This window comes from Podarcis filfolensis (assembly GCF_964270895.1).
Source record: "Podarcis filfolensis genome assembly, chromosome: Z".
In the NCBI taxonomy this organism is placed as follows: domain Eukaryota; kingdom Metazoa; phylum Chordata; class Lepidosauria; order Squamata; family Lacertidae; genus Podarcis; species Podarcis filfolensis.
The window spans coordinates 20,523,486-20,536,127 of NC_139617.1; the positions used below are offsets into that span (position 1 = coordinate 20,523,486).

The 12,642-nt window shown below is 42.0% G+C and overlaps 1 protein-coding gene across 1 annotated transcript in view; it reads left to right on the plus strand.

Moving 5' to 3' along the window:
* POF1B (POF1B actin binding protein) overlaps positions 1–12,642 on the plus strand; it is a 42,323-nt gene that overhangs the window by 12,163 nt on the left and 17,518 nt on the right. Inside the window, exons 2-4 of the mRNA XM_083595968.1 lie at positions 5,806–5,886; positions 8,200–8,286; positions 10,717–10,896. Coding sequence (XP_083452094.1) covers positions 5,806–5,886; positions 8,200–8,286; positions 10,717–10,896 — 348 coding nt within the window. The remainder of the gene's footprint in view (positions 1–5,805; positions 5,887–8,199; positions 8,287–10,716; positions 10,897–12,642) is intronic.

Sequence of the window (12,642 nt, forward strand, 5' to 3'; positions counted from 1 at the left end):
ACCGCTCCTTTAATCACCCAGGAATGGGTCTGTCGGGAATCCTGCAGAACTACTCAGATGGCTGCCCTGGGAATAGGCACACACAGTCAATGCAGGATTTAACCTCTCCCTTCTTCCCATTAGGTGACATCATAAGTAATGGCAGCTGATGGGCTGGGCAATATCTGGTTTTCTACATCACAATATATCACCAGTTAAACATTGCGATATTTCAGTATATCACGATATCTGAAATAAGGCTGGAGCCATGTAAAGGTGAACCTGGTAATGTCCTGGCAACTGGTACTTATCGGTCTAACTCTAAAACCGATAATTTTTTACTTAACATATGGTTATAACTGTTCTGTTATAGTAGTACTTTACCAATAATAGCACATTTTCTTTAAAATTAAATCTGTAGAAGTAATTAGTAGCTGCTTCTCCTGCAGGAGGCAGAAGGAAGGTTGTCTATGACTGCTAACCGGTTCCCAAAGCTCTGTTTGGCGATATCTGTTGGGCGATATTTTAGTCAGCCTGCTGTAGTGATTTGTAGGTGTTTCATGTTGCTGCAGGAGGCAGGAAGAACTGACTGAGGTGGAATTACAAGCAAGGGCTGCACACACAGGAAGAAGCATCGGCTTCCTGGTTTTTCAAGTATTGCGATTTTTTAATACCACAGACACGATATACCATATTGGCCTTAAAATAAGCCACATTTTTTTTCCAAATTCCGACCATGAAAAGTTAAAGTGCGGCTTCAATTTGTGACAAAAATTGGCTTTTATGATTTTGCTGCTGAAACAGACATACGGTAAAACAGAACATTTGCCATTTACGGGTGTGAGTGCCTGCCGAATTTCAAGGGAGCGGCTTATATTCGGGTATTGTATTTTTTTCTCTCCCCCCCCCCCCATGAATTTTAAAGGCACGGCTTATTTGCAGGTGCGGCTTATATTCGTGCCAATATGGTACGATAAATTGCAATATCATTTTTTTAAAAACGGTTATCATGATTTTATCTAAAACTCGATATCAGACAATATATCAATTTATACCACAGCCCTAATGGGTGGGTGGCTGTGGTTGGGAGAAAATTGACATGTGGGTCGACTTGGTCTTGCTGGTGGGTCAAGATTCGTTCCCAGGCTTTGTGGTAAGGCTAGGGAAATCTACACTGAGTAAACAGATAAGACTCCCCTTCTAATCTAGTTTGGCCTTAAGTGATCTAACTTTTTCATAAATTCCGTTTGCAAAATTCTGATGGTCATTAGACATTTTCTGGTACAATCATATGTGGGACTCAGTCCCTCCTGTGAAATAGCTCTTAGCTGACTGGAATCAGGTTTGGCAAAATTGAAGCCTTCCTTACTTTGGGAAACTGGCAAGCATCTTCCTAGTTCAGAGAAACACCCCGCAGGGCTTCTTAAGTATCTTATTCTCTACAGGATTTGGAAACCCATCCTTATAAATCTCCAAAGATTAGACTTTGATTCAACTTTAATATCTTCTTTCATTCCCCGCAACCAATATGAGCTTGTGGGCCGATACGAGACGGGTTCAATAATTTTTGCAGCTTACTCCGCTTAAGCTGAGAAGCTTAAAAGTATGACTTCTTTATTTCCCAGGCCCCTGAGGCTACAGGGCGCTGTCTGGGCAAGTTTATGAGGATCTGCTGAAAACTGTTTGCTTTGAGAATATGAATGAATGTTTATTGTTATTGTTATTATCATTATAATAAAAAAAAAACCTGAGTGTGATACAGGCTGTGTACACACCATACATTTAAAGGACATGGCTACCCCTAAAGAATTTGGGAACTGTAGTTTGCACCTAACAGAGCTATGATCCTCAGCTTCCTTAAACTACAGTTCCCAGGATACTTTTGGAGAATTGGCCACTGTTTGAATTTAATATGATGACTGACACCTAATTTGGCCAGTAGGGCAGTTTAGAGCAGTGGACTGGAGAACTGGCTCGTGCTTCCATTTAATCTTTTAGCCCCTCCAGAAGTCCTTTTTCGTGTGTCCTCATGATGCTTTGTGCTCGTGATGGTATCAAGGCGGTTATGGGCACTTCTGCTTTCAAGACTCTTTGCACCTGCAGAAGTTTTGGGGTGGATGTACTGTGTTGGTTCCTACCAGTGTATGTCCCGTGAATTGCTCCCGAAATCCTGTAACTTTTAATACCACAAATGAGGGTTGTTGTTGTTTTGTCCTGGGCTGTTGTTGTGCCATAGTGCAAGGGTCCTGCTCTAGATGCAGTAATGTTGGGGGACCATCACAGAACAACTAATAAAGCAGAATGATGTGTGGACAGTCTGGTACAAACCCATTACTAATGCACTATGGTTGTGCTAGTTCCATGTTGCAGAATATACCCGAAAAAGTTAAACACAGAAAATGAAGTCAGTTATAAGGAGGAGGTGGCCAGACTGGTTCTTTGATTCTGGTGGTGGGAAACCTGTAGACCTCCAGATGTTGATGGGCTACCAACTCCCATCATCCCTGGACATTGACCATCCCAACTGGGGTTGTTGGAAGTTGCAGTCAAACAACTTCTGGAGGGCTGGGCTGTAACTCCCATCTTCTCAGACCACTGGCCCTCCTGGTTGGGGCTGGTGGCTGCTGCAATTTAGCATCATCTGGGGGGGGCACAGGTCCCCACCCCTTCTGAAGCCCTTAAGGAGCATTGGCGGAAGTGGAAGGCAGCTGGTCAAAGTCAGGGTTTGGTCCATTCTTTGTTGCCACCTGTCTGTCCCCAATATGCAACCACTGGAACATACATCTTGTAATTTATAACGGTTAAAGCAATTGCAATTACAGATCATCTGCAACTTATGCGTGTTTAACATGTGCAATTTCAACTTTATGCAGTTTGCTTACCAGGCTCTGGGAGATCTTAGATGCTCCCACAAGATCTCACACAAGAACCTCCAAGAGCCGAGAAGGCAAAGCTCTCTGCCTTGCGTTAAAATTGCTCGCACTGGGGTGGTTCAAAAGGGGTGATTTGAGTATACACACTTTTGCAAATGGGCGTCATCCCTGGAAAGTAACACCTGCACAAGGTGAAAGTTACCTGTATATCATTTACATAGTGTTTCTTGGAAGAGTCCAAAGCAAAAGACAGGCCTCTGCCCTGATAATTTAGATACTGGGCAGTGAAGAGAGAGATGGGAAAAGGTGAAGGGGCATAACTCAGTCGTGGAGTATCTACTTTGCAGGCAGGAGTTTACCGGTTCAATCCTGGGCATCTCCAGGTGGGGATGGGAGAGAACCCTGTCTTGAAACTCTGGAGAGCAATGGTCCTGAGCAGAGGTCTTTCACATCTCCTGTGACTCGGTCCTTTGAACGGGAGAAGCCAAGGACTGAACCTGCGACCTTCTGCACTACAAGCTTGTGTGCTACCATTGAGCTTGGAGGCATTGTCAACAAAGTTCCTGCACCCAACTTTAGCTTACTTCACTTAATGCAAACTTTTATCATCATAACTGGAAGAACAGTGGGAGGCAGAGAGAGAGGGAGGGAGGGAGGGAGGGAGGGAGGGAGGGAGGGAGGGAGACATCTTTGTACCTCTGTGGCAAGTCAGCAACACTCCTACCTTTGAGGTTTTCTAATTTATAATAATTGGCATTTAGTTAAGATCCTTTTCTGCAGCGAATTATTGTTCTGACTCATCTGTTATAGGAGGCAGCTTGAAAAGTTGCCCCAGGCTCTTCGCACAGTGTGTGTGTGTGTGCACGCTTGCTTGAGAGAGAGAGATGCACTAATTCTGTGCATGAGATCAGTTGACCTACTTTGAAATGGCTGTTATCTAATAAGGGACCATGCCTTCTTGCAAAATATATATGCAACAAACAGGGTCCTTGCTTTTAAACAATAGTTTGCAGGTTGGAATGAATCATGGCAGCATAAAGAATATCAAATTTAATTTGGGGGCATGATCCAGCCAACGTTAAGCAATGGAGAAGCATCGCAGAACAAATTAAAACCGGGGGGGGGGGGGGAATCCACCACTATTGCACTATTATTGTATCAAGAACACAGAATCATAGAGTTGGAAGGGGTTCCAAATGTCATCTAGTCCAACCCCTGAAATCCAGGAATCTCAACATGTGTGTTACCTACAACCATGGCCTTTTCAGCACCGTGCTCTAACCAACTGAGCTATCCAGCAAGGCTTGGAGGGGCCCTAAAGCTGCCCTCAATAGGTTTATCAGTTTGCATAAGGAATGCAATTCCTACGTTCTGGTTGTGTCAACTTATTTTCATCGGTGAATTTGCAAACTGATTTCTGTACATAGGCAAGAAATGTATTGCAGGGTAATGCTCTTTTTACAACAGCCCTTAAGCAGCAATCCTTTCTACCAAATCCACACATTCCCAAACAATACGAGAGCCAAAGTATACCCATCCTTGGAAATCTGCACATACCCGAATTTTGTGATGCAGTTCTTCCAACTAAGCAATTTTTACAAAAGGGATATTTTAGGGGAAGGTGTGCTTAACAAATATATTAGCAGAAATAGCATGCTTGCAAAAATTACTCAAAACTGTGTGACACATAGAATTGTTTATTACAGGACGTTTGCACTAAAATGCTGGTGAATTTTCAGGAGGTTTTTTAAAAAAAAATGCAAATTGCTGTAAAAAGATGAAGAAATGAATTTAATATTGGAACAATGAGAAACAGAGAAACGAAATTGACAGCACCTTCAATCCCTAACCAGGAATACCCAATATGGTGCTATTGATATGCTTTTGTTATTTATTTCGTATATTTATATACCACTTAATTTTTAAAACAGTCTTAAGCAGTTTACAAAATGAGAAATGCAATGTAGTGGTACCTCGGGTTATGAACTTATTTCGTTCCAGAGGTCCGCACTTAACCCAAAACCGCTCTTAGCCTGAGGTGTGCTTTTGCTAATGGGGCCTCCCGCTGCCGCCGCTGCGCAATTTCCATTCTCATCCTGGAGCAAAGTTCTCAACCTGAGGTACTACTTCCAGGTTAGCGGAGTTTGTAACCCGAAGTGTTTGTAACCCGAGGTACCGCTGTATGTTTGTTTGAATTGTATATACAAAGACATTGAGAAACTACGATATAAATACAATTCAGTACAATATTAAATGATAGCAAAGTAATAAAACAATGCCCTCTTGAAAAGCAAAGCAAAATTATAGCAGCACATTTTGAAAACAACTTTAGAATCAAGGGCCCTTTCCTTCCGCTGCCTTTCTTTTGATAAGGTACTCTCAAAATGCAACATTCACCCCACTAGCAGTTACACATCACATGCCCAAATTCTGCCATGCATTTACACAAATCATGCAGTACCTACTTCTCACTCTGGCTGGAGCTGATGGGGATTGGGGTCTAGCAATATCTGTATGGCACCATGTTTGCTACCCCTCCTATCTCACTGGGAGAAAGCTGCACTGAACTCAGTGGGGCTTAGTGTCTAAATCAGAGCTTTCCAAACTGTGTTGTGACACGTTTGTGTCGGCTGCAGTGTGTAAGTGTATCATGTGAATACTCCCCACGCTCCTCCTGGGGCTGGAAAGGGGTTAGTTTAACCTCCGGTTTGCTAGTAAAACTGAATTACTGTGTTGTGAAATGATGCATGTCTAAAAAGTGTGTCACCAACATGAAAAGTTTGGAAAGCACTGGTCTAAATGGATATGCATAGGGTAGTGCTGTTGACCAACTGCTAAGGGGTAATCTGCTTGCTTGGTTTCAAGGAAAGGCATTGAGGATTCCACTCCCCTTGGAGGAGTTCTATTTTACTGCACAGCCATATTAAATGTTTACCTTTTCTCTTCCCTACAGGAAGTCCAATCTCCGTCCTTGAAATTGTCTCCTTATTCCCAAGGCAGTGTCCGGAGGGTTATATTGGAGAATCCTGGCCAGGTAAGAAAACTTTGTTGCTTTCATAATGGTTAGGTAAAGGTAAAGAGACCCCTGACCATTAGGTCCAGTTGTGGCCGACTCTGGGGTTGCAGCGTTCATCTCGCTTTATTGGCCGAGGGAGCCGGTATACAGCTTCTGGGTCATGTGGCCAGCATGACGAAGCTGCTTCTGGCGAACCAGATCAGCACACGGAAACACCGTTTACCTTCCCGCCAGAGCGGTACCTATTTATCTACCTGCACTTTGATGTGCTTTCGAACTGCTAGGTTGGCAGGAGCAGGGACCGAGCAACGGGAGCTGACCCCGTCGTGGGGATTTGAACTGCTGACCTTCTGATTGGCATGTCCTAGGCTCTGTGGTTTAACCCACAGCGCCTATTTTCCAAAAGCTGGGTCCAAGCTGTTATTGGGGTTTGGCAAGGTTTGATATACTTTTGCAAGATTTAATACTCTTATTACAGGGCAGAGTCACTGTTTGCAAACCCTCAGACAGGTTCATTCAAACACTTGTATTCCCATTCCCTTTCAGCTTTTTCCTTTTGTGCCAGTAGCAGTGAATTCAGGCTCACTAGCAGAGGGATTTAGGATTCCCTCAAAACAATCTGAAATCTGAAAATTTGTCACTGCCTTGAATTAATTTGAGATCTCATTTAGCATGTCATATTTATTAGTAAAACAAAATGAAAAAAGAAAAGAAAACAACCATGACACATTAACCTTTATGTGCTATATATGTTTTTCAAATAGTCAAAAGTGGTTGAACTGAAAATTTTGATTAAAAAGCAATCAACAAGGCACACTTTGCAGAACATTCCTATGCATGTTTACTCGGAAACAAATTCCATTGTTTCCAGAAGGGCTTCTTCTCGGGAAAGTATGTCTAGTATTGCCATCTAAGGCTACAGTCCCATCTCCAGTTTCCTGGGAGTAAACCCCATTCAATTCAATGGGACTTACTTCTGAATAGACACAGTTAGGATTGCAGCCTTAAAAAGCAGTGCAAAGAAACCCAGGCTTTACTTGGAAGTTATTTCATTGAAATAACTTGTAAACATTTTTTTAAAAAAATGTTTATTAAATAAAGCTTTCTACACTGATATTTAGCCACTAAAGCGCCTAGGGAAATCAATAGCAAACAAAACAGTCCTCAAATTTTCAGTCACAACAGGAAAGGAAAGAAAGATGAGGAGAAATCAAAAGAAGGAAACTCAGGCATCAGTGCGTAGAGTTATCACGTTCCTATGATGACCAGCTTGAAAATAAGCTGTTCAGAGAGAGGAAGGCCCAATATTGTTTTCTTGACTTTTTATTCTGTAGCCTGATGGAATAGCTGCGGCTAGATGACAGTTGAGGGGGTTTCAAATGAAGCTGAGCCCTCAAGTGAACTGAGGGTGTGGACCCTCTTCCCATCTCTCCCTTCACTTCAGCCTGATTGAATGGATACTACTAGGTGGCATTTAAGGGAGAGGAGGAGCCAAATGCTAACTAAACTTGTAGCAGAACCAGTGAAGTGGATCTTGCTTCTCTCTCTCTCAGCCAGATGGAGTGTTTTAAATTGAGGAGGAGATTCTCAGGCCTTTAGCCCATATCTCACCCTCAGTACTCTCCCGAGGCCACACGCCTCACCACCAATGCCTCTTGCTTGCCTGAACAGAGGATGGAGAGTAGAAAGAGGCTTTGTGTACATATAGAACTTCCTGGCTCTTGTGTGGGTGAAATGTAACCTAAAGAGAAGAGTCATAGCCATTGTTCTGCCTACTTTTCCCTCTGGTGCCTCCCACTGCTAGAAGGTGGCCCCCAAAAGACTTCTCATGGGGGAATGTAGCCTTGGACCTGGTTTTAAGTCATGGCAACTCACATTCTGTTATTTTGCTTTTTAAGAAAGCTGAAGCTTCTAAAAAATCCTCCAAGCATTATTATTTTTTGCCTGCCTAGAGAGCTGCGTACATAAATATATGTGCTCCCTAGGGATAGTCTCATGAGAAAAAGTTAATTACAACTTTGATTTTTGTTTTCCCCCTAATCACCCAATTTAACTATTGTTGTATCTGTTCATTATGTTACCAGTTAATTTTATGAAACAATGCATTTCTTTAAAATAATGAATTCCCCCACTCCCGCAGAAAAAAAACCCCCAGCATCAGGAAACGGTCCTGAGGGGGAAATGTTCTGCTCAATATCGCTGCACTCCAACTTAACATCTCCATCTGGAACTCAAATAGAGATAGCCTCTTTTATTTCTTAGTTGCTGATGATGATTTGAATCACACAAGTGCTGTTATGCAAACGTGTAATGGTTGTTTTATATTTTCAGGAGCCCCTGTCTCCACTTTTGAGAGATGGAAATAAGGTGATATATGAAAAGACAATAAGAAAATATGAACTGCTAAATCCAGATCAGGTAAGTGTCCCTAGCTTTCAAGAGGAACCCTCACCAGAGAAACCCCAAACTCATAACATTTAAAAGTTTAAAACATTTAAAAGTTTAAAAGTCAGATCTAAGGATTGCTGTCAGGAGCCAATAAGAACAGAGCTAAGTTTAAGTTGTCTGAATCCCTAAATAGATCTCCTACCCTCTCCCCTTTCACCATTGTTTGATCTTCTGGACACAAAGAAGCACCTGTTTCTTTTCAGACTTTTCAGTCCTGCCTTTGCAATGAACACTGTCCTTGCGACCGATGAATGGAAACCTTTTTAAAAGACTGAATGGATAGTATTGTTTTTGAAATCCCCATTTCCCCCAGGAGTATAATGTTCCAGGGAAATACTTTTTCGGAGTTTGTTTCCTTGTGGGGAAAAGGGTACTGGAGGTGTATTTTGAATATCTATCTATTTCCACATATGCAAGTAGAGAAGGGAAGTGTAGATGGACCATTCTAACCTTGAAAGAAATATAAGTCACCCTACAAAAGCAATACATATGTCCTAGGGAGTCCTCAAAGGCAATCGCTTTTCAGCTAGCTGCAAAATCTCAGGTCAGGAAGATAGGTAGGTAGGTAGGCAAAGTTTAAAGGAGCAGGTTGGAATGTAGACCCAGGCACAGAAACAATCCTAGAGACCTAAACCAGTAGTCTCAGCACTTGAAAAGGAGCTTGGATTTATCAGCAGCCTTGCTTAATAGTTCCAGTAGCCAAGGAAGCAGCAACTGGTCAGAGCTAGGGCACTAAAATAGGTTTCATCAGCCTGGTGCACTCCAGATGTTTTGGATAAGAATTCTCATCATCCCCAGCCAGTACATCCATGCTGGCTGAGACTGATTGGAGTTGTAGTACAAAAAATTTGGAGGGCACCAGGTTGGCAAAGGCTGCATTAAAAGAAAACTGGCCAAGAAGATACAGTCATTAAGAACTAATCACCAGCTTTTGAACTAGAAATAGAGTCTTGAATTCCTACCTTGACAGCACCAAATGTTTAATGAAGCCTACTACAGAGAAAATGTTTGCAATCTGGGATGACCACATCAGAGTCTTCAGAGTCTGTATGTTGACCAGGAACCTACGTGTATTTGGCTGCAGCACCAATCTGGCCAAAAGCCAGAAGCAAGAGAGCAAGAAAATTTGGTCTCAACTAGTGTTTTCGCAACAGAGGCAACCTGAAGACTGACATCAAAGATGTCAGTGGTGGACATTTTCCAACCCTTCCCCCTAGCTCAGCTAATCTGACTCCACATCTTAAAGATTACAATGCCTACAAAGTGATTTAGTTCCAGGTTGCTTAAGCAAGTACGCAGCTGCATAATCTTGACGCCCCCATAGATCTCCTCCTGAGCTGAATCTGCAAAACTCAGGTCAGGCAGGTACATGGTGTTCCATGGGGAAAGTGAGGATGGAGACCTAGCCCTAGAGACCAGCGTGGAGACCCGACACCCTATGGAGGAAGGCATTTCCTCTAAGGACATGTCAACACCACAAGTTCTAGGCCATTTTCAAACTTGTTTTAAGGATGCAATCTGATGCATGCTGTACCTGAGCATAAGACCCAGTGTACATAGTGTGTGAGTAAATGTGCACAGGATTATGCTTCAGGAGTCTTGACTCTCAATCAAGGAACTCAAGAACTAAGACTTCTCTAGCAAAGCATTGTCAGTGTCATGCTCCAATTTTCAAAGGTCAACTGAAGAAACTATAATGGAGATACAAGATAATGGAAAAAAGGGGAGGGAGAAAAATGGGGGAATTAAGGATGATATGTTTTCAGATAATATATTTTGTTTAAATTCCTAATAAAATTTTTATTTAAAAAAAGATAATGGAAAAAAGCTCTCATGTTGGATTCCTTACAAACCTGTTTAAACTTGAAGTGTGGGTGTGCCCTCTGTATCAAATGAAGCACATTTGGCTACTCAGAAACATTTAAATAACTAGTGGTGGTGTTTCAAATAATGTACTAAGGTGCAAAAATGCAAATACTAGAGCAAAGAGTGCCTATAAATGCATATATACTAACACACATATACATATCCAGTATAGAATATAGAAAATGGAATATGGAATATAGAATGTGTGTGTATGTGTGTAAGTGTAAGTGTAAACATTATATAATATATACAAATATATGCAAATTGTATAGATAGAAAGCATACAAAGGTGCATTTTATTAGGGAAAATTGCTTTGCAAAAAAAGTGTATATTAGACAAAAATGTGCACTATAATGTTGGCGAATCTTCACGAGGACTTTATGAAACATTGCAAACAGATGTGGAAATGTGGAGAACTGAGACAACAGAAATAAATTGAAACTGAGAGGTTTGCCCACCACTAGTTATGACTGGGAAGGGTTTGAGTTCAATGCCTCAGTTCTGAATGAATTCTGTTTCTTTTAATGAAAAAGCAATACCAATATGGCCTCCAGTCTGACCAGTGCCAAGTCAGCCAACCAGTGGAACATGTCCAAGTGGTCCAGCAGTGCCAGCAAACCCAGACGGGCAATTGCTATGACGTAAGTCCCATCTGCGTCAATGATTTCGGAAGTGGGAATGTGAAGAAGGTCACCCTTCAGACCTGTGAACCGGTAAGAATGGCTCCTCTTTAGAATAGACTTCAGGTTCCCACAAATGTTTCTGCTTGTTTCTTTTTGACTTGAGTCTTCTGAAGCCGCAACGTGGCTTGATGATAACCAGACGGAGACTAGCATGGGAAGCTCTGAGAAGTGGCTGTATGGAAAATCCTAGCCCAATGAAGCTTACAGTGCTTAGGCCTAGTCTTTAGATATAGTGGTCTTTGCTGAGAAATATGTAAAGATGTGTATTGTTGGTTTGTCTGCTTTTTATTTGCTACCCTGGGACCCCGTGCAAGCATAGTTTATTCTTAAATAGAGAATAAAAGATGTGAATAAAAAACACTGGGCCTGACAATTATACACCATGACTATATTGTCTAACAATACCCAATGATGGAAGAGCAGTTTTGTTGTCGTGTTTTAACATGTTACCCTCCAAGGTACTAGATGGGAGATTTTTTTGAAGGGCAGATGCTATCCTTGTAATCATTAACACCTGGGGATGATGGGGGTTGTACTCCAACAACATCTGGAGAGCACCAGGTTGGTGAAAACTGTTTTGGAGCCTGTCTGTTGTTGTTTTTTTTGGGGGGGGGGGGCGGAGATCGGAGAACAGTTTCCAGGTCAATATTTAGGAGATCCTACTGAGTATTTTCCTTGTGAGGATTTGTGTGTGTGTAATAATTCCATTGCCAAATAGGTGGCAATGTAACTGAATGTTGTAATATCTCTTAGACCTGCTATGATTTTTAACTCTTAGCTTCTCACTTTTGTTCTTCTGAGGTTGCATTTAGAAATACAGTTGGGACTTCTAATGAAATGTTGCAATGTAGAATTCTGTCCAGCATTCTGTCCAGCAGATGCTCCCTCGCAAGGTGCTCTAATCCGCCCACCCCCCAGCTGAGTTAGCATTCTATAGCTGCTGAGCACACTCGGTCAATATTGGGTGGTGGATAGGAGGAAACAAATTACTATTTCGGCAAACCTTGGGACCAGCGTTTGAAATTCACCTGGTGACAGGTGCATTTTGCACCTGCTATAATAATAATAATTTATTATTTATACCCTGCCCATCTGGCTGGGTTTCCCCAGCCATTCTGGGCGGCTTCCAACAGAACACTAAAATGCAATAACTATAGGCCACTTGCAACCAAGTGAAGATGCCTGGATGTCTCCACCATCTGGAGGTGCATGCCTGGGGATCCTTGGATCGTGACTGTTTTCACACACTAGCAACAACACATCCTGTAGTATTCTGTCAGTTAAATTTTATCTATACAATCAGAATGAATTTCAGGAACCAAAAAGTTGTATTGAAAAATACGACTTTCGAACTTTTTGGCCCCAAAATTGCAGCTAGGCATTACATTTTAGCAGCTGTAACCCTGGTTTAAGGAGCCATTTTGCACTTGGCTTATATATCTGAGTTTCTGACACTGCTTGGGATTCTTCTGAGCCTGCTAATAACCTCCTCTCCACTACATGGATAGTGGGGTTTTTGTTTGTTTGGTTTTTTGCTACATAAAGATCCACACTTGCTATTAGCATCTAGGATAAAAGCTGGATCTCGTTTTCTCAACCATTTTGCTTATGATTGCAACATGAGTAATGTGCAGCTGGGTAGCACAGGACCACTCTTGCTCTGAGCTTCTGTGCTGATGGCATTGGGAACTAGAGTTGAAATGTGTGTTCATTTGCCTCCAGCAAAAGGCAGGCAATTTTGCAAGTACCTTAGCAGAAAAGTGCTGTTAGCCACAG